The sequence below is a fragment of the Grammomys surdaster genome, unplaced genomic scaffold (genome assembly GCF_004785775.1).
Source record: "Grammomys surdaster isolate TR1022 unplaced genomic scaffold, NIH_TR_1.0 126219, whole genome shotgun sequence".
Taxonomy (NCBI): domain Eukaryota; kingdom Metazoa; phylum Chordata; class Mammalia; order Rodentia; family Muridae; genus Grammomys; species Grammomys surdaster.
This window is the reverse complement of record NW_021621022.1, coordinates 9,111,924-9,132,913: the sequence shown is the minus strand read 5'-3', so window position 1 is coordinate 9,132,913 and position 20,990 is coordinate 9,111,924. Positions and strand designations below refer to the sequence as shown.

Below are 20,990 nucleotides of genomic sequence, written 5' to 3'. Positions count from 1 at the left end.
TAGGAACAGTTCCTTCTCAAGTAAAGTTGACCCTCCCCCGACACCACTGCTGGAAGCTACCTCTTACTTAGGGACTCACCCTAGAGTGTCCCCTAGCCTCCTCCTTGGGTCTGTATCCAGAGGTGGCATAGCAGGGTGTTTGCTTGAGGCTAAGCCAGATCCCACCTGTCACTGGCCGCATGGCCTCTGTAGTGGGAGTTTGTCTCTGTGGTTCGGGGTGGTTACTGCCCAGGACTGTAAATGTGATGGTCAGCCTTATGATCAATCATCACACCGATCAGTCACCAGTGGTGATCAATCTTGTCATCCACCCCCTGCAGAGTGTGGGGGCCAAGTGCGGGCAGATGTGAAGACCAAAGACCTTTATTCCCATGCCCAGTTTGGCGATAACAACTACCCCGGAGGGGTGGACTGCGAGTGGGTCATCGTGGCTGAGGAAGGCTATGGCGTGGAGTTGGTGTTCCAGACCTTCGAGGTGGAAGAGGAGACCGACTGTGGCTATGACTACATGGAGCTCTTCGATGGCTATGACAGCACAGCTCCAAGACTGGGGCGCTACTGTGGATCTGGGGTGAGCACCCTTGTCACTCTATATTGCCTTGGAACCCCACCCTAACCCCCAGCACTGATGCAGCTGGCACCCCTGGAGACCTGGGGTACTAGGCTGAGTAGAAGGACTTGCCCGGCCCTCTGCAGAAGCTAATATGGGAACCTGGGGGCACTCACAGATACCATCACACCTTGGGCTATCCTTATCCAGGAAATTAGGATTCTTTCCAGGTAGTGTAAAAGTTTCTACAACCCCTGGTCTGGGCCCCACCCAGACCTAGGCTCCCTTGGGACCAGTTTGGTCTGGCTTGCAGAACTGTGTATCTGGAAATGGAAGTGATAAGTTCTTCCTGAACCACTCAACCCCTGACCCCACCACCACCACTTCCCAGGGCTGAACTGGTGGAGGATGAGGGACAGAGGTTAGGGCCAGAATCAGAAGCAAGGGCCCTGAGCTAGGCTCTCACTAGACTGGTTGGACCACTCCATTGTCTCTTTCCCCTGGTGAGTGCCCACTGTGTCCTAAAGCCTTTCCTGCTTCTTCTATCCAAGGAGGCCCCTGGAGGTTGCTTCTGAGTCTGTCTAGAGAGGATCTGCCCGAGGTGTGGGCACAATCACTTTGGCAGTTTTGTAAAAAAGGCTGGACATTTATTTTACATTTATTTTCCTCTCAGTAACAGACTAGGGCCTCTCTCCCTCCCTCCCTCCCTCCCTCCCTCCCTCCCTCCCTCCCTCCCTCTCCCCCTCCCCCTCCCCCTCCTCCCCCTCTCTCTCTTCCTCCTCTCTCTCTCTGCCTCCCTCTCCTTCCCTTCTCCCTCCTGTCATCCTTCACCATTTTCCTCACACATATCCACACTCACACTCAGCCATGCTCACATGGACACTCTGATGCAGTCCCTGGCTCCTGCCTCTCTCTCTCTCTCCTCTCATTTGCTGCTCCAGGAAAGGCTAAATTTCCCTGGAGCAGTCTCAATGCCAGGCCCAGCACTGTCTAGACCTCCCCTTAGGGGCTGAGCTGCAGCCTAGCATGAACAGCAGGGACTGGGCCAAGGAGGAGCAGGCTGTGGGGGAGAGGCTATGTATAGCCTTCAGCCTGCCTATGTCTCTGGCATCCCTGGCTGTCAGATTAGTGCTTTCTACCTGCATAGACACACACCAAATGACATGTCTTTTGGGGGGAGGGGTGGCTCTTCTAGGGACATCCCCAGGCTGAGGCCAGCAGAGGGGATGTGGGAGAGGAACTCAGGCAGGGCTTCTTCTTGGCACAGTTACTGAAGATGTCTTCAAGGCTGTGGAGGATGATTCCTTCTATGATTGGAGGGCCAGGGGATAAAGTCACCTCAGAAGGACATGGCTGTCTCCCTCAGTCCCCGGCCCCTGCCTTGAGGCAGCTCTTCAGGGTCTGAAGTCAGAACAAAAGTTGGGTCTAGAACCATAACTGGGGCAGGAGTAGAAATGGGTGAAGGACAGTAGCCTAGCCTGCCTAGCCTAGTACACAGAGAAGGGCTGGTCCATCCTCTCTGAGTGGCATGTGCTTATAACCCCAGCACCAGAGACAGAGACAGGCAGACTCCTGGGGCTCACTGGCCAACTACTATGTTCCAGGCCAGTGGGATCCTTTCTCGCTAATTAATTACTTAATTATGATTGGCACCTGAGGACCGACCCCCTCTAACCCTTCTACACACACACACACACACACACACACACACACACACACACACACACCCAAGTGATCTCATTCTTACTAGAGAGCCCGGACTGCTCTCCTTCTGACTCCATTTCTTGAGTGCTGGGATGACACCACCTGCTTCATGGGGAATACTGAGATATCATGGACCTCAGGGAGGGAAGCCAGCAAGCTGGGTCCCATCCCAACTCCTCATGCCTCCCCTTCTCCCTGGCAGCCTCCTGAGGAAGTGTACTCAGCTGGGGATTCTGTCCTGGTGAAGTTCCACTCTGATGACACCATCTCCAAGAAAGGCTTCCACCTGCAGTACACGAGCACCAAGTTCCAGGACACACTCCACAGCAGGAAGTGACCTCCGCCCCTGCTTGATAGCGGGAACTGGAGCCCTGCTTCCCTTGATCACCCAGACTGGACAACGGGGGTGACAGGCAGTTGGTGACACATTGTCCCTCACCCCCAGGCACCAAGACCTACAGGGCCAGTGGGCCGGGTGTCATTAGGAGGTAGGGGAATTGGACTCCCTGTAAGCCGGTTCCCCACAGCCTCCTGTCAATAGAGCCATGGCACTGGAGCTTCCACCAAGACACTTGAAGTGACCATTTCTCTTTGGGGCCCTGCCTGGGGTAAGACAGTCTCTGTGCAGGACCCTGTGGCCCTCCCTGCCGTCTCTACACACCTGTATCGTGTATAGCCGGTGTCCCTAATCTTCATTATAACACACATTTTCTGCCTCTTCTCCAACCTCAATTTGGTTTTATTTTGACCCACCATTTCCATGCTTCCTGAGTATCCACTCGGAGCCGTGGTGGGGAGTTGGAGAGGAGGGAGTGGGTGAATAAGACAGGGCTTCTCTTAGGCCCAATGGCTCGTCAGCCATACCAGGGCACCCCAGCCAATAAACAGAAAGTGTTACAGCCAATATCCTGTGCCAGATGCTGTCTATGATGGCGGGGGCCATGGTGGTTTCTTCCAGATGTTCTAGCTTGCTGGGTGTCTGAAGCCAGTATGGAGCCAAAACACCTGGTTTTGCTGGCTGCCCTTCCCTCTCAACATTCCAGAACCCCTAAGGGTGTGATTTTGCACTGGGGTGGACACACACACACACACACACACACTCTCTGCTTATAGTTCTCCCACACAACAGGAGTAGAACATTCTATAAAGAGGCTGTCTGGGGGAGGGAGGAGGAATATAAAAGAGGCTTAGGGTATATTTGTCCATCTGGCTCTTCTGTCTTTTGGTCTGAGGAGGGAGGAAAGAGGGGGTGAGAATGTCTAGCTGGCAAGCCCACTAGAAGTGGAAGGCCTACCTCAGCTAAGACAGGTCTGTTTCTGACCCGCAGATGCTGAGTGCCAGCAGGGGATCCTCTACTCAGAGAGGGTAGCCAGGACAGTTCAGCAGTCACTGAGTAGACATTCCTGTTTGGGCCTCTCTCCCCAGGCGACAAAGGGTACTGTCTTGTCCAGTCTCTTCCTCCCTGCTGTTGCCAACAGTGAGGCCCAGACTGGAGCCTGGAGAAGCCAGAAGAGAACCCTGCCCCCTCCTTTCCAAGGAGGCTCTCCCTAGGATTTTTGCCGGCATCTCACAGGGAAAGGAACTGGGACAAGGCTTCCTTCCCCATTCTAGCTATACCCTGATGCTGGAGGAAGCCAGTGGCTTACCCCGAGGCAAGACTCCCTGAGAGGCTAGGATTCTTCCATCAGTCCCAAGCTCCTCCCTGTGGCAGATGTAGGCACTCTACCAGGCCATCTGGACCACCCCTAGGGAGCAGCATAGCACGGCGGACCTCATATAAGCCTTTTATGCAGAAAACAGTAGTGGAAAGTAGACAGTGCGCCTTCCAGAACAACAAATGCTTCCCTGCCAGCCTGAAGCCGTCCCTCTTAGACACCTATAGATGAGACTCTGGAGACCTGCAGGATGGTGTATACAGGAGATGCCCAGAGGTGCTATCACTTATCCTTAATTCCCCTCCTGTGGTAGGGATGCTCAACACAGCCTGTAGGGCCACAAGCAGAAGGCAAGGATTCCCGAATGATGGGAGTCACCTGGCATCTCCCATACCCTCTGATCACCTACTGACTGACTCCTTCAGGAAAGAATATGTAGTCAGTGGTCACAGTTCTCCCTACCAGCCTTCCAGGTTCTTATAAAATCCAAAGGAACATAATCCCAGATCTTGAGGCATATGCCCAGAGGAGCCAAGAAGATCACAACCTTGTCTAATCCCAGAGGCTTCCAGCCACCGAGATGCCGTGTTCTTCCACTCTGGGAGTGGGGGAGGGGATGGGCGTGGGTTCTCATGAATAACAACAACAGTAACGTGGCTAGAGGCAGATGACTTACCCGTGCTGACTTCCCAGGCACGTGTCCTAAGACTCCAACACCCAAGAAGACTTGCATTCCTCTGAGGACTCCAGAGTGAGCCTCCGGACCTCTTCTGGGCCCATCAGAGACAGACAGTGGAGCTATAGTGTCTCAGTTCCGGGCAGCGACCAACAGGGGACATTGTGCCAATAGTAGAAGGTGCAGAGCATCATGGAGACCTACCTGGCTTCTGTGTAGTCACAGTACGGGTTCTGAGTGTGTGGAGACGTGAAGTGAAGAGCACAGAGCAGGGCCTTGGAGCTGGTTCAAGGGTCTCTGTCACTGTTGCAGTCTGGCAATGGTAGCCCAAAGCATGGGTGATGGTGAGGGAGGAGGAGGGGGATGAGGGGGAGGAGAAGGAGGAGGGAAGGGAAGGAGGGGGACTTTAAGGACACAATACCAGAATAAGACAATGGTAGAGGAGAGGGATGCAGAGCAGTGTTTTCCTTAGGGAACTATTCCAAGCTGACTGCAGGATATGCAAATGTTTTTTTTTTTTAATGAGTGTTTGTTTTTTAAAAAGATTTATTTATTTCATGTATGTGAGTATACTGTTGCTGTCTTCAGACACACCAGAAGAGGGCATTAGATCCCAACTGGGGATTGGAAGGCCCAGTGGCTCCTTTACTGTCTCCATGAGTGTCCCAAGGACCTAAATATTCAGCTATGGAAATGCCAGGGAGGAGTTCCACCTCCTGCCCCAAAGTCAGGAGGAGCGAAGCCACAGAGCCTCCCAGCTGTGCTGTCTAGGAGCACCTCTCAGTCCTCAGTGGTGAGGCCAGCACACCCCAAAGACAGTTAGCTCTGTGACACTGACCAGGTGATCCACTTCTGGTGGTCTCCCTAACCTGCTACCTACTGTCAGTTCCCTTCCTGTTATAGTCAGAGACAACCAAGAAACCCCAACACACAGCCTCTATTGCCACCAGAATGCAGCCCACTCTGGGGAAGCCCCCTGGGATTGTTTCAAGGGAACCCAGAGCCCACCGTGGCCTCTACTGTCAAATCAGAAAAGCTGGGCGCCCAACTCTGCCCCTCTGTATCATCTTCCCTCTTCTATCCTCTCTCAGACTCTCAGAAGCAGAAAGGTCCCAAGCCTCAACACCAACGACACATTGTCGGGCCTTAGTTCTCTCTCCGGGTGCTGTGTGATGTTGGATGACTCATTTAACCTCTCTGAATCTGGGTCGTGTCATACTGTCATGCTAATGGCAGGAACACCTGACGTGGTTATGGAGAAGGAAGGAAGTGCTCTCTGAAGGCAGCCTGTCACTCTGGCCAATAGTAGGCTCTTAATGAGCAGGCTTTCTCTGCCAAAAGCTCCTCATTCTGCCCTGTTCTCTGTCCCTGGTCTGAATACACACCTCTGGGTACACTGGTTTCTGCCAGGGGGGAAGATAACTAGCCTGTAGCAAGGAGGAGCCTGTGGGGCAGCAAGGACATATTTCTGGCCAGCTGGTATCCTTTCTGGGTACCTCCCAAGTTCCACCCTGTGCCTGATTGTCCCTACACGCAAGGCGGATTCTGGAATCTGTGAAAAGTTTGGCAGCTCCAGTTTGCAAAAACAGTGCCGCCTGCTTTGGAGAATTGGGGGGGAAGAGGGCAGCCAGGTGTTCTCCCCAGAGTGACACGCGCTACCCCACTGCTCCCCACACACACACAACCCAACCTCCTCCTGACCAGAACTGCTGTTCCTGCCTCCTGCCTCCCTGCCCCCATCCTGGAACATCTGGTTCCAATCTTCTCCAGATGCTGTGGCCACACTTTTATGGGCAATCACCTCAGCTCAGCTTCCTAAATCAGTCCTCCCTCCGTTTCAGGGTACGGTCCCTCTTTGTCCCTTTCCTTGGGACCTCCAGATACCTCTTTTCCTAACATCAGAGAAGCCACAAACAGAAGGCAGAGGAAATCTGAGGAAACCTGGAAATTGGTCTTCTGTTCCTCCGCTCTAACAGACAGAACTCTTTTCCACCAAGAGCTAAAAGTATAGATACTGGTCAGGGAGGAAAGAGGAGGTAGGGGAGTTGGGTACACAACAGTGCAGAGGAGATATATTGGGGTCATATGTGCTTTGGAGGGAAAAGGGTATGGCCACGTGTTTGTGCCTGCACAGTGGGGACAGCCACCTATAACCCTGAGACTAGCTTTTAGCTCCATTACAATCAGCGCTGGAGACAAACTCAGGTCCCTCAGCTACAGTCCACCTTGGGTCTTACCTTGAGCTTCCTATGCTTCCCCCAAGGCCATCTCAAGGGAAGGTGTGTGTGTTCCTATATGGATGGTGTGTATGTAGTACACATCTCCTTTTCCTGGGTCCGATTAGACCCTAAGCTAGAAAAAATGGCAGCACAGACTGCAGTGGGTCCTCTGATGCTTTCCTCTGCCGTGAGAGTGGTCGGCTATCCAGATGGAGAAAGAAGCAGGCTTACTTCTGTCCTCCACCCTTGTCCCCTAGAATGAGGACTGAGAGGCAGTCCTTCTTTCCAAGAGACCCAGCAGGGCATTCAAACGGAAGATAGAAGCCTACCCTTCTTAAGGACTTTGAGAATCCACATTGCCCAGAGGCAAAAGAATCCACTTCCCATCCTTCAATCCTGAGCTCAATGCTACCCACTCCTTTAAAATAAGCCTCTGTGACATTTGTGACTCTATAGCGCCCCCTGGTGTCATTCTGGGGCTTAGCTGGAAGAGCAGTGGAAAGAGCCACTGAGAGATAGGACCTGCCTGGGTCTAACTGGCTCATAAACTAACATACTCTAAAGAAGGCAGCCACAGGGGGGCGCTGAATGTAAGATTCCAGTTTCTGAATTGGCACAGACATGTACAGGCCTCTGAATTTTGTGCCTTAGTTTCTTATTTGTAAGGTGGGGGTAAAACCACACCATGTAGACAAATCTAACTGCTGTGTGGAAGGAGCAACTCATTGCTGGCACAGGCTCTCAGCTGAGGTGAACTGCCCTTCAGTTTTCCTTTATCCCAAGGTGGCCATGCCCCATGACACATGTAAACCTGGCCCTGACTCAGACGGTGTTGGTTAGGTGCCTCTGACAGTTCTGGAACATTTCCACTGCAGCTGAGAACCATTTTAATAAGCCTATAATAATAGGCACAGAGGTGACTCAGATCTGCAGCCGAGGAATCCTGCCAGGGAGGAGGGGACACAGGGGAGAGGGAAATCCAGTGGCAACTGGGTCTGAGCCATGGCAGGCTGGGACTGTGGGGAGGACTCCATCAGGGGCCCAGGGGTTTTAGGCATACTCCCCTAAGAGGCCTCCCTAGCTATCTCAGAGCAGTATCTGGGAAGCACAGGGTAAGAACACATGATCTCCAGTCTCTTCCATGGGTAAAGCTGTGCTCCTGTATTCTGAGCTCTGCCACCCACTGTAGGATGCTATTGGGTTTATTATTGGGACATGTCTATGTGGCTTCAGGTGGCATCCTCATGTGAGCTCTCTGGTGAACAGAGCAACTCAGCCACTCCATCCACTTCTCCTCAGTCTGAGAGGCACTACTGTGATTGCCCTGCATATGCACCAAACCCAAGCTCATGTCAAAATTCAACTTCAATGGTGATGGGTTTAGGAGGCTTTGCCTTTCTTAAGGGTGGGGCCTTATGAATGAGACTAGTGCCCTTATGAAAGAGGCCAGGGGGATGGGGCAGGGTGAGATGTGGCTCAGTAGAGTGCTTGTCTAGCATGCAAAAATCCCTGGGTTCAGTCTCCAGCTTCTTATAAACCAGATGTGGTAGTACATGTCTGTAATCCCAGCACTGTGGAGGCAGAAACAGAAGGATCAGAAGTACAAGTGCATCTCACATAGGGAATTCGAAGCTAACTCAGCTAGAAACCCTATCTTTTAAAGAGAGGGTTGGCTGGAGAGATGGTTCAGTATTTAAGGGCACCGGTTACTCTTCCAGAGGACCCAGGTTCAAATCCCAGCACTTACATGGTGGCTTACAGTCCTCAGTGCCTTCTTTTGGCCAGGTACCAGGCATGTGCATGGTACACTGACATGTACATAAAATGATAAAAGAAACTTAAGGCTAGGGAAACTTATTCACCCCTTCCATCCTAGTGAGGGAGTAGGGCACACAGAAAGGAGGGAAAGATGGCTGTCTATATACCAGAAAGCAGAACCTCCCCAGATGTTATAGTGAAGATATCTTGGTTTTGGAATTCTCAATTTCTAGAATGGTGAGAGTTTGTAAGTCTGTGGTACTTCATTGTAGCCAACTAAACGGACCAAGACAGACAGAGCCCTTGGGCCACTGTGGTTTATTGATGCACATGGCAAGCACAGCACAGGAGGGTGTGCCCCACCCAGGGACAGAGGACAAGGTAGCAGGCCACGACCACAGTAATGCTGTCAGCAGAGGGGAAGGGCCTTGGGGGTATCAAATCCTCTTCACACATTTCCCAGGATCCCAGACCTCTTGGTCCATCCCAGTGAGGTACTTGACTGTCTACCAGCCTTGTCTCTGGTAACCAGCCGTTCACACATCCCTCAGAAGTATGGCCCTGTGGGTCTGCAAGCTCCTCTGTTGTTCACAGAAGTCCAGCTGCCCGTGTATCATCTCTGTCACCTCTGAAAATGTTACTATGACATTCCCTGCCTCTACACTGTCTCCACAGGCTTGTCTTGTCTCAGGGAGTCAACCCTCCCTGCCCTCCTGATCCAGACAACAGTAAGAACAAGATGAAAACACGGGGAGCTGTGGGGGAGTTCATCAGGAACTCCCCAGGGGATCAGCCCAGAGAGCATGGGGTGATGGGGAGCCCAACATCTGGCTCACATGGTATGGAACAGTCATGACTCTCAGGCAGAGTGGGCAAGTGAGCGAGCAAAGTGCACATCTGGGCAGGGTGCCAGGGCTCTGTGGGTCACACTCAGTTCTCTAGCTCTGTCAGGACCATCAAGATATGAGGTGGCCCACTTCTGGCTGAGGAGCAGATCTCAGGGGTCTCCTTCCCCCTCCTCGACCCTAGCAGCTGTTTTTGCAGACCCTGGTGCTCTCTGAGCAAGGGAGAAGATCTGCTGAGGAACATATCATCCCCGGGCAGAAGAAAGGAAAATCTCAAGAGACCAGAGCGAGCCCTCCAAACTAGAAAACGGAGAGGGTACTTTTCCAGAGAGTGGGAGGGCATCTCAAGTGGGTCAGTGACAATGACAGAAGGGATGGATGGTTCTCCCATGCGGGAACTGGGCTCTGGGGGATAAGGAGCAGCCAGGGCAAGACAGCAGTGCAGGAGGTTATTTATAGAGGGAGGGGCCTGGCCTGGAGGAGCCAAAGCCCTCAGGCCCAGCTGAGTCAGAAGGGGGCTGTCGGGGTGGCCCTGAGTGGGGTGGGTGGGGTTGGGAAGGAGGTACCCCACAGCTTTCTGCATCTATATGGAGGCCAGGCTACACAAGGGCTTTAGCCCAAGAGGCAGGGAGGACTCTAGGAGATGCCTGAGGACTCAGGGAGGCCTGCTTGAGGTCAAAAAACAGAAGAGGGAAACAGAAAAGAAGGTTATCACCTGCTGAGAACCCCCCTCTCCAAGTCCACCAGGCCCAGAATGGGTCACACTAACTAAGAGGACCGATTTCTGCTGTCTCCAACATAGGGAGGAGAGGGGAGTGGACCGAGTGGAGGGAGCAGGGAGAGGGGAGAGAAAGCCAGCTCCCCAAACTTAAGCCATACATCATGCCCCATCCTCCTGTCTTCTCTCCCCAGCCCTCCGGCTCCCCCAGGAGTCCCTAGCGGCCCACACTGATGTTGCAGGTCTTGCAGCTGGGATCTTTCTTGGCATCAGCAGTGGACAGGCTCATGAGCTGGTGCCCGCTGATTTCTCCCAGGGTGCCCAGGGACAGGTCAACAGGCTCGGTGTAGATGATCTCCAGGATGAGGTCCTGAGCATGACGGAAGATCAGCTCCCCATCCTCCACACTGCAGGTCAGGAACTTGTTGCAGGCAATGTCCAGGAGGGGCAGACGGTCACGACAGAAGCGGTCCCCCAGGGAGCCTTTCGGTGCCAGCACCAGGATGGCATAGTGGTAGGCTGTGTACATACAGTAGAAGTCCGCAAAGTAGAGGTTGGTACTGGGGTTGAAGAGGCGCTGGGCAGGGATCTGGAAGCGCCAGCGGCCGTAAGGGGAGTCCTGAGGGGGCTGGCCTGTGTTGAACTCCGTGTTGCAGCTGAAGAAGACGCCATGCAGCATGCCACTGGTGGGGGAGCCGTGGCTTCCACTGTTGTCCTTCAGGTAAGGCTGAAGCACGTTCCCACAGTGAGTCCTGCCCACCAGGGAGGAACGCCAAAGAGAGAGGGAAATGCCACAGGTTAGTTCTCTGGGTTAGTTCTCTGGAGCCTGGCTGCAACGTGTAGTTAAGAGAGTGAGCCAGCCCAACTCCCAGCATTCCTATCGGCTTGCAGCCTCCACTACTCACAGTCCTTCCAGGTTGTCTCCCTGACTAGACTCTGAGGATAAGAGGCTGCCTTAGTCTGTGTGCTGCCACCTAATGGGGTCAGGGAGCCTGGCGCGGGGTCAGGGGTGCACCTTGTCTCTGATTCTGGAAAAAAAGGAAGGAGCCTAAACAGGATCTTTGCCTCTTTAATACAAATACCAGAGACTCCAGTGCTTTGCTGATTTCTTAGGGCAAGTGGGGAACGCCCCACCCCAGCTGCCAGTAATGATAAAGACAGTAACAGTGGCGGATTGCCCTGACCTAGCTTAGAAGGACGAAGACTTGAAGCAGGCACGGGGGAGGGTAGACAAGCCCTGGCTCAGCCTCACACTTGCATGGTCCTGGCTGTCCTGAGACAAGTGACTTGCTGGCCCTTGGTGCCTTGAGCTCAACATCAGAAGGCTGAAGTACTAGATCTGGTCTGTCTGTCTGTCTGTCTGTCTGTCTGTCTTTCCCCTGCTCCCTTTTTCTCCTCACAAGAAAACCATATACATGTGGGCAAATAAGGTTGAGGCTACTCTGGTTGGACCATGTGGGTGGGACCCTCCAAGTCCCATCCTCAGCCTTCCTCATACCTGACTCATCAGTATCCTAAAAGATTTGCCTCAGATGTTTTTCCAGAACCTCGGGCTCCTCTGCATTCAACTTGGAAGCTAACAAGCTGAGATTCCCCAGAGCCTTCCGTACTCAAGACTCTTTCACTTTGCTGCCTCCTCCTCCACCCTCTACCCCACTCCTCTGTGCTCCTGGATCCCGAAATGGAGGGATAACTGATACTTTGTGATAGATCCCTGCAAAGGAAGTGTCCTAGAAGGCAGGGTCACACTCAGAACATATGACCTGACCCTGCCTTCCAGCACCGTCCTCTGCCAGGAAGCTCTACTTCAGTGTCCTTGACCTTTCCCTTAGCCTCAACCCCAAATTAGCAGTCACTTAAAAAAAATTTTTTTTTAAATGGTCTTGCTATGTAGCCCAGGCTGGCCCCAAACCTGCAGCTATACTTCTGCTTCAACATTCTGGGATGGAGGAGGATCTGGGAAGGATCTAGCAGTTCTGACTTGCCCTACCTGGCATGCTGGAAGTACTCCTTGTGATGATTGCGGTAGAACACAGAGAAGCGGAGCATGCGGCCAGCGATCTGCTCAGCCTTCTCCTGCAGCTGGGCAAGGTGCTCCTTGGCGTAGTCTGTAAGAGTCCAGGCAGAGTGAGGTGAGCGAATGATCAGCTGCAGGATCACAACCTCTCTCTCTTTACACCACCCACCGAGCCTGCGGGCAGCCTCACCCTCTGGACCAAGAGGAAACAGCATAGACTCAGGTGGGGGCAGGCCAGCAGGCCTTGGCTGCAAATGTGAAGAACTGCTTGCTGTCTGTTCTCCTCACTTCAGTGTCAGTGTTGCCAGAGGCCCAGGGTCCTTTGAGTCCAGAAAGGGCTGTGGACGGCCTGTTATCACCCTAAGGGCTCCAAGACTGTCATTCCAGGACACCCTTATGTAAAGAGGGCCGACAGGAAACATAAAGACTCGAGAAGGAGAATACAAGAACCTTTGGTGGTGGGGGAGCCTTTAAATCTAGGAGGTGAGAGCCTGTCCCACAACTCATGTGGTGGCTAAGTGTAATTATAAGTGGGAGTTAATGATGAATCAAAGAACAGAGCCTGGATCTCAGGTGAGTGTTTACGTAGAAGGACCAAGGCACTAGCTGTCTACTTGAGCTCTCTATTTGGAAGAAATAAAGAAGGTTGATACCAGGACAGGAAATGTGCCTGCTCCCCACCCCCACACCATGGAGGCTGAGCCTGGGACCTTGTGGTCCAGGCAGATGTAGGCAGCGCCTTGAACAAACTAGAGGCGAATGCCCTTTGCTTGTGGTGGCCACTGCATTTCTGTTTGCTTGGTCTCTGGAAAAAGGAGGGTGGACCCAGCTATAACATTTTCAGATCCCGAATTTAAATTAGACACCCATTGTATATTCAGTTTTGTGGGGTGGGGTGGGGCAAACCAAGATACCTCTCCTTCCAAGCACAAGAGTGCCTCTCTGGTAGAGCTGCGGCAACTCAAGGAGACTGGGGCACAGATTTTGGCAGAGGATGGAGCCAGCAACCTTGGAGGCCCCAGGGCAAAGAATGTTCTCTGCCCCCTTCCTTGTGATGGAGAGCAATCTAGAGCAGATCTCACATGGACACCAAAGGGATAGAATATTTGGGGGCAGCTCCTTGGCTATCGGCGACAAGCATATGCAAAGTGTTTTTTTTTTCTTGAATTTCTGAGCTATGCTCTGCCTAAGAGATCTTACAGGATCATCAGATGGGACCATTTTCCAGGCTAAGGAGAGACTTAGGACAAACAAAATGTTTGTCCAGATGACCACTGGTAGACTACTGAACAAAAAAAGTTATTTATCCGATACAACGAAATACTGTAAGTGGGAGGGAAATTCTGACAAATGGTATAGCATCTGTGTATTACTGGTAGTCTAGTCAAAGAAAAAGCTGTTCACCAGAGGACAGATACTTGATTTCACTCATACGAGTCATCTTTCATAGCCACAGATCATAAAGACAGAAAGAATAGAGGTAGGGGTGACCCAGAGAACAGAAAACGGGAAGCAATGGCTCTGAGGGTGGCTCCGAGGGTGTACTGTTCTGGCTTTGCATGATGGAGAAGTTTGGAAAGTTGGTTGTACAATAACAATATAAAACCACTTAAGCCCTCCATATTTAGAAGTGGTTCAGAAGGCCAGCTTAGTGTTACATCTATTTACCACAATTGCAAATATATATTCTTGGGGCTAAAGAAGGCTTAGCAGTTAGGAGCACTTGCTGCTCTTGCAGGGAACCAGAGTCCAATCCCCAGCATCAATGCAGGGTGGCTCACAACCACCTGTAGCCCTAGCTCCAAGGGATCCAACACTCTTATCTGGTCTCTGTGGGGACTCAACTGTATGTGTGCGCACACACACACACAGATGCATGTAAATAAAAATAAAGCAACTTTTAAAATGTATATATGTAATTGTTTCCCCTTGACCCAAGCCAAAAAAGTAGGTGGTATTGACAATGTGCAGAGTTTATATCTGTCTAAGCAGGCTCTGTATCTTCCCTCTGGCCTAAACATAGCACCCAGAGTGCAGCAGGTGCCTCCAAGTATGCTGGACTATGATGAAGAGCTCCTCCTTACCCGCCCTCAATGGCCCAACCAAGCCAGATGTGTTATGGAGACAGGTATTAACACAGTCTTACCCCCAGTGCAGAACTCCACAGTCTCACTCCAGCCGGACACCAGGTACTCTCCATCACTCTGCTTCACTGCTGTCTGTACTGCCACACTGTACTCTGTCCGGGGACTCAGGAACCAGTGACCTCTCACCGTCATGGGCAGAGGCACAGCCTTGGCCACAAGCTTGGTGGGGACATCCTGAGAAGTGGGGTACAGACAGAGAACCAAGCATCAGTCTTGAAGTCACACCTGATCTTGGCATTATTCCAGGTCTCTCCTCTTCCTCCCAAGAAGGGTAAGAGTTTCAGAGACTCCACGGCTCTGATGTGTCTCAGGTATCATTTCACTACAGAAGCAAGCAGTGGCTTGGGACAACCTCCTTCAAGCCTCCCCCCACCCATGTCTCATTTTCTTGAGAGCTAATGGGAAAGGCCATTTGAGAGGAGAACCCCAAAGTTGAAGGTGGCAAGACCTTCATTTTTGAGGGAGACTTCGAGAAATCTGCACACTGCAGTGCTGTCTCCACGGCAACGGCAAATGCTGGGAAGCCAGGGAGGAAGAGAAAAATATGCCTTATTCTTTGGGGGGAGGGCCAAGGGGGTGGTGTTGAACATTCACGTCACCGTGGCAACTGGCCTGCCAAAAGACACCCAGATCTAGGGAGCCAGATACAGAGAGAGAGAGAGAGAGAGAGAGAGAGAGAGAGAGAGAGAGAGAGGAGGAAGGGATAGAGGGAGAGAGGGAGGAGAGAGTGAGAGAGAGAAAGGAGGGATGGAGGGAGGGAGGATTGGGGGGAGAGAAAGAGAAAGAAGGGAGGGAGGGAAGGAGAGAGGGAGAGAAAGAGAGAGGAGAGCGCCTACACCAAGGCTGTCACCCTCAGAGCCAGCTTTTTCACACTGAACTCTCCCCTGCCTCTGCATGCAGCTGGAGAAGATGAGAGGTTTCCTCCCACCTGTTCCTATGGTGGCTTTTAACCTGAGGAAAGGACACACCGAGGAGAGGCTTCCTACATGCCTTTCCTATACCCAGGAAACAGACCAGTGGGCAGGGAAGGAGCAGAGAATCCCTAGGTCTGTGTATAGCATTGTATGCCCAGCTCAAGGAGGCCTATGTCGCTCACCCAATCACAACTCCTGGGCTTTATTGAGGCTTGGACCATTATCTGGACATGTGAGGTCGTGAGTTCTGCCCACACACCCTCGTGCTCTGCTCCTGTCTGAAGTTCTAGCCACGGAGGGAATGACAGTATTGGAGCAGTGCTGCTGAAGCTGGGCTAGGCACTGGACCAAGGAGCATGAAAACATCTCTCACGGAATCTTTTCAACGGCTCTACAAGGGTGGCGTGATCATTCCATTTTTACCAAGGAAGACAGGAAGGCACGGAATGGTTAGATCACTTTGGCAGAATGACCCTGTGAGAAGAATCTGAATTTTGGCCAGGCATCTAGCTCTTCCCTATCTGTCTAGAGAGACCATCAATTTGCTTCCTTGTAGAATAGGAGCTGGGGAGAAGGGCCAGGACGTCCTTTACTCACCCGGTGCTTGAACTTGTTGGAATTCTTATTTTCCTTCTTGTTTAAGTCAATGAAATAATGGGTGACCCTCTCCAGGTCACTGTCTTCCATGGCCCAGGAGATACGGAAAGAGTCACAGGTGATATTGTTGATCTCGATGCTGTGGGGGGTAGACAGCAGCTCCATGTTCCCCTCTGGTTTGGCTCCTGTGGGGATTGAGGGCCAGAGGAACGATCAGCACCTCCCTCTCATCACAGAGTTTTCTGGAATGTGGCGCCCCCATCACGCTTTGGTGTGGTGGAGTCTTGTATACCCATCAAATACCGCTGCCTCATAAATGTTATCGAAAAGCTTGCAGTGGGGCTAGACTGGGTAGGAGGGACCCAAGGTGAGCTGGGGTATCCTCTGGAGGGGGGCCTCTTGGCCCTTCATACAGGGTCCTCAGAGCAGTCAGCCCCTGACAGGTGGCCGAGGCAGTGGGAATGTTGCAAACACTGGGCAGAGGGACAGATTTGCAGCAGATGGAGCTGAGGAGGGAGGGGCCCTCAGCCAGCAGGCGTGAAAAGAGAAAGGGTGGGAGGGGAGAGGATGGGGAGGAGGAGGAACACAGGAAGCACCTGCTGAGGGGCTGAAGCCTGAGGACTGAGCCAGGTGGCAGGTCAGGGGCAGCCAAGAGCCCACAGGTGCCAAGACCCTGGGCCCACTCAGGCCTCTCTCCTCCCTGGGAGTGACTGGAGGGAACAGTGAGGGGCTCTGCTGTGGATACAGGGTCGGGGTAGCATGGACCACAGCCTGCCTTAAGCTCACTTTTGCCTATTACTTTGACATATAGCTTCTGTTTTCACGGATTTCAGTTGACTTTTCTTTCTCCTGTCTTTTTATCTTTATTTCTTTCTTCTTTTCTGAGATGCTTGCAGCCCCAGGCTCCAAATTCATTATCCTCCTGCCTCAGCCTCCCAAGTGCTAAGATGACAGAGGTGTGCTCACTTTGCTCTTTTAAAGAATTACTTTTGGTCTTTTTTTTGTGGGGAAGGGAGGTGAAGACGGGTATAGCCCTGGTTGTCCTGGAACTTGATCTTTAGACCAGGCTGGCTTCAAACTCACAGAGATTCTCTTATTTCTGCCTCTGGAGTGCTGGGATTAAAGGTGTATATCACCCCAGTCTGGCCACTTTTGGCTCTGAGGCAAAGTTTCTCTGTGTCACTTTGGCTGTTCTGGGACTCTGTAGACCAGGCTGGCCTCCAACTCAGAGATCTGCCTCTGCCTCCCGAGTCCCGGAATTAAAGGTATGCACCACCACGCTCATCTTAAAGAATTACCTTAACATTGACATCTATTGGGGCCCGACATAAACTAATGACATCTCACGTAAGTCTTGCAATATACAGGTATTGTTAGTCTCCTTATTTTATTTTACAAACAGGTAGCTGAAGTTGGGGATGCTGACATATCGAAGGGTGCACAGCCACAAATTACTTACACTCAGAGGCTGAGTTCTTTATTATGGACTAAGGTTTGTGTGTGTGTGTGTGTGTGTGTGTGTATGCGCGCACATGTGTAGTGTCCACATGATATATGACTGTTCCTGTTGTTTACTTATCTCTCCTTCCTATCAGTGGTTTCCAAGTCTCTGAATTTCCCCTTGCCTCCTACTCCCATTCCTTAAGCTCCATCCTGACTTTGTGCCATTTAGGCATGAGAGGACTACGCCATTATTTCTCTTGACTGTGCTTAGCTGCGCTAGACTTAGTTGGTCTTGTCTATACCCTTGTTCTCCCAGGGATGGGGAGCTTGCGGGGAGACATACAGCTATGGATGGACTGGCTCAGGGCCTTTGCTGGCTTCTCTCTTACAGCCCATCTCATAGCGACTCTGCTCGCTCTCCCTCTCCTCCTCCTCCCTTTCTTCTCCTTCCCTTGCCCAGGAGCTAGGGTGAGGGCACCTTATGCCTTCAAAATCAGGTACTTTTATTTATAGCTCCCAGAAAATCCAACCCACATTTTCCTGTCAATTAAGCATGCTCCAGTGCCTGGCACCACTACATTAACCTGTGGACTGCCTGGGTGGCAGGTACAGGGAGGGTGAGGGTATGGTTGATGGCCTTATCTGCCCAGGTGTTCCTCAAAGTCCACTGTTAACTCAGCTTCTCACCCTGCAGCCCAGTGGCTCTGGTTTCATGCACAGGAAATCTATGGTCAAAGAATCATGGGCGTCCTACTAGGTCTTCTCCAAACTGAGACAAATGGGATTGGGTATCTGGAAACAACCCTACAACAAACGATCCTACTGTATAAAATTTTGGGAAGAGGTGTGGAGCAGCAAGGGGTTAACAACGCACTGGATACTGACAAAATGCTTCTGAGGGAGCTTTTTGCACCCACGAACATGAACACATATTCCCACCTCAGGACTTGAGTGGCTCCCACCCACATGGGATTCAGCCTACACCTGCCCCGAGGAGACACCTGTCCCTGTCTTCATCCCTCCTCACTTTTGAGTCTTCCTAGAGGCCAGGGCAGCTTTGGTGGTGGGTGGTGACTCCGGGCCAGGCCCTTTCTCATCCCTTCTTCTCTCCATTTCTGGGAGAGCTGCTCCCCACACCCTAGCCTAAGGTCTGTGAGAGTGGGGGCAGCTGGCACTACAAGGCCAGCCAGCCAGCATGGACGAAGGGTGGGTGTCAACCCAGCTTCTCTACACCCAGATGCCTAGGGAAGGGCAGCCGTTGAGGAACAGGTTGAGGCAGCACCCTAGGAACACCCACACTCCCGTGTGAATCCACCCTAAGCAAACATGTACACACACCCCCCACGCAGGCAGGCATGCACACATACACATGCGCATGGGGTACCTACATACCTCGGCAAATGCCTTCATAGACAACCTCCTTCCTCCATACCCACCTACGCATAGATGTGCCCCCCCTTCACCTTGCACATTCTAAGAATGCCCCAGTATTTCCCCTGTGAAAGCTGTCGCCTTCATGCCAACCGGCACATGCTCATGTCCACACACACCCGCATGCATGTGCCCCTCATCGTCACAAGCCATATTTGAGGAAAAGAGGAAGCCACAGGCACCAACAAATATGTATGCCACCTCCCGCAAGAGGACAAGCAACCCACACGGCTGCCTGTGCACACATGTACATTTGAGCACATGTCAATCCATGCCTGGATTCTGGTATTCTCTCCATGAAGCCTTTGTAGGTTCCAAGACACAGACTTTGAAAACATGTTTGCTTTTGGCCACATTGGGTCAGCCTGATTCTTCACAGGCCAACAGGTTTGCACACCTACTCAAGTCTACCCACAAACAGAGGTTTGTGCCCACACTTCCCACCTACCCACCTCCTATTGCCTCGAAGTTGCCCCTCCCCACGTAGAAACAGCCTGGTTGCTACAGTACTCCCTCAACATGTACTCCCACCCACATGACAAGTGACATGTCCACCCCCTAAAAATACTGTCTCTTGGGGCCCCTGCCACATATACCCACAGGCTACTCAGATAAACGCTGCCCCCGCACACATGTACCTCACGCGTAAAAACGTTCTGAAACATGCTACAACCGGGTCAGAAACCCCAAAGGAACCTAACTGCGTGGAGACAGATCTATCTACGCAAGCTAGCCTCCAGCCTCCTCCCAACCAGGCAGACACGTTGTACACACTGGGCCCCCTTCCCCAAGCCCATTCCAAAAAGCTACTGGCATGCCAGAAGGAAAGCTCCCCCACCCAGCTGAACCTTTTGGCATCGCCGACTGCGCAGAATGGTCACGGGGTAACTAACTGTGTCGCTCCGGAGACCAGATCCAGCTGTTAAGCTCTTTGCCAAGGACTTAGGGGAAAGGGGACAAGGTCGCCAGGCCTGGCAACCCAGGTGGACAGCCAGGACAGTTGCGGGACCCTGGTGGCCGCAGCTCTTAACCTCCCATAATAGGCAGGATGGTTTGGGGGAAGAAGCGCACTTACCTGCCTTCAGCCGGCCCTGCAGGGGGATACTTGGAAGAGAAGGAACGGAGAGACTCTGTGTGGATGATGAGCTCTCCAGGCAGGGGACAGCAGCCTGACGCCTGGGTCACAGGCAGCGGGGCTCGCTCGCTCCTCTCTGGGCTACTGAGAAGTCGGCTTCCATGCCCCACAGGCAGTTCCTGTCTAGCTCTGCAGCTATCTCTACTGCTCCCGGCAAGAAAACGGCGTTGCTCTCGGAAGCCAGCGAGTGAGCGCGCAAGAAGAGAGAGGCAAGAGCGAAATCAAAGCAGCGTGGAGGAGAGAGAGAGAGGCAGAGAAATCGAGAAGGAACAGGAGAGCCAGACCGAATCTGGCTCCACCAATGGGATCAGTGGCTGCTCAGCGTCAGGTGATAACAAGCAAGCTTGGTCCCTGCTCGCCCAGGCTTGTGGGAGGGGGAAAGGGCAGAGGGTCCCCTGGGAGCTATATAGATGTCCTTGGAGGCAGCAGCTGTGGCTTCTGCCACCTTTCCCCCATTCTTCCAGGACAAGAAGCTTCCTGAAGTCCGTTCAACACACCCTCTACTTGGAAATCTCGGGCTTGAATTCAGCCCCCAAACTTTAAGGTGCTTGGAGAGGGGTGGAGCTTAACCCACGGGCTCAGGAGGCTGGGAACGGGAAGGGTCTCAAAAGAAGTGTCTGAGCTGGAGTTGGTGGGACCTTATCCTCAGTCTAGGTGGTCTCCTAGGAGACCATCACTGATGCACGGCACCATTTTCTTACCAACTCTTACCAAGAGAAACCAGTCCCGCAGCCTTGGAGACTCTGGAGTGTCCAAGAAGAATCTTCTAGCTGTTTAAGTGTCCCTAAGAAAAGGAGTGGGAGAGAGGCGTTGTAAAATAGGGAGGGATGCACAAAGGCAAGAATGTGGGGAGGTGGAAGGATACACAAAGCTTTGAGTGTTCTTATCCCAGCTACCCTCTAGGCTCAGGCCAACAAAGCCCTGAGATTGCAGTCAGAAAGGACCATCAGCAGGATGCTTGTCTACAGCCGAGAACCGAGGATGGTTGGAAGTCCCCAAAAGAATACTCAAGGGAAATTGAAGCAACAGTGACTGAGAGGCGATACAATGATGAAAAGCACAGGTTTTATAGTCTGAAGGAGATAGGAACAATTTCAGCGCTATAGTCTTCCAGCTAGGTGACCTCAGTCGGCAACTGTCTCATTTGTGAAGTGGGCTGATAATATGAATTTACTGTTATC

The 20,990-nt window shown here is 52.3% G+C and overlaps 2 protein-coding genes across 3 annotated transcripts in view; one reads left to right on the top strand and one right to left on the bottom strand.

The window, feature by feature from the left end:
• Bmp1 (bone morphogenetic protein 1) overlaps window positions 1–3,158 on the top strand; it is a 45,035-nt gene extending 41,877 nt beyond the window's left edge. For both annotated transcript variants that reach the window (XM_028758714.1, XM_028758715.1), the window contains 2 exons: window positions 321–571; window positions 2,457–3,158. In XM_028758714.1, coding sequence (XP_028614547.1) covers window positions 321–571; window positions 2,457–2,591 — 386 coding nt within the window. In that variant the 3' untranslated portion in view covers window positions 2,592–3,158. The remainder of the gene's footprint in view (window positions 1–320; window positions 572–2,456) is intronic.
• A 5,705-nt stretch (window positions 3,159–8,863) lies between these two features.
• On the bottom strand, window positions 8,864–20,032 carry Phyhip (phytanoyl-CoA 2-hydroxylase interacting protein). Its single transcript, XM_028758865.1, has 5 exons — window positions 19,750–20,032; window positions 15,801–15,985; window positions 14,289–14,463; window positions 12,116–12,233; window positions 8,864–10,877 (listed from the first exon to the last, which is right to left on the bottom strand). Exons 2-5 carry the CDS (start codon window positions 15,963–15,965, stop codon window positions 10,343–10,345), a joined length of 993 nt encoding a protein of 330 aa, XP_028614698.1. The 5' UTR covers window positions 15,966–15,985; window positions 19,750–20,032; the 3' UTR covers window positions 8,864–10,342.
• Window positions 20,033–20,990: the final 958 nt, after the last annotated feature.

Bases quoted from the DNA above. Each gene is read 5' to 3' on its own strand.
- Phyhip (XM_028758865.1), bottom strand. From the start codon at position 15,965: ATGGAGCTGCTGTCTACCCCCCACAGCATCGAGATCAACAATATCACC. The intron at 12,234-14,288 runs GTAAGACTGTGT...GGACTCTTACAG, and splicing joins TGTGGAGTTCTGCACTGGGG to ACTACGCCAAGGAGCACCTT. The intron at 10,878-12,115 runs GTAGGGCAAGTC...CCTGGTGGGCAG, and splicing joins GAGTACTTCCAGCATGCCAG to GACTCACTGTGGGAACGTGC.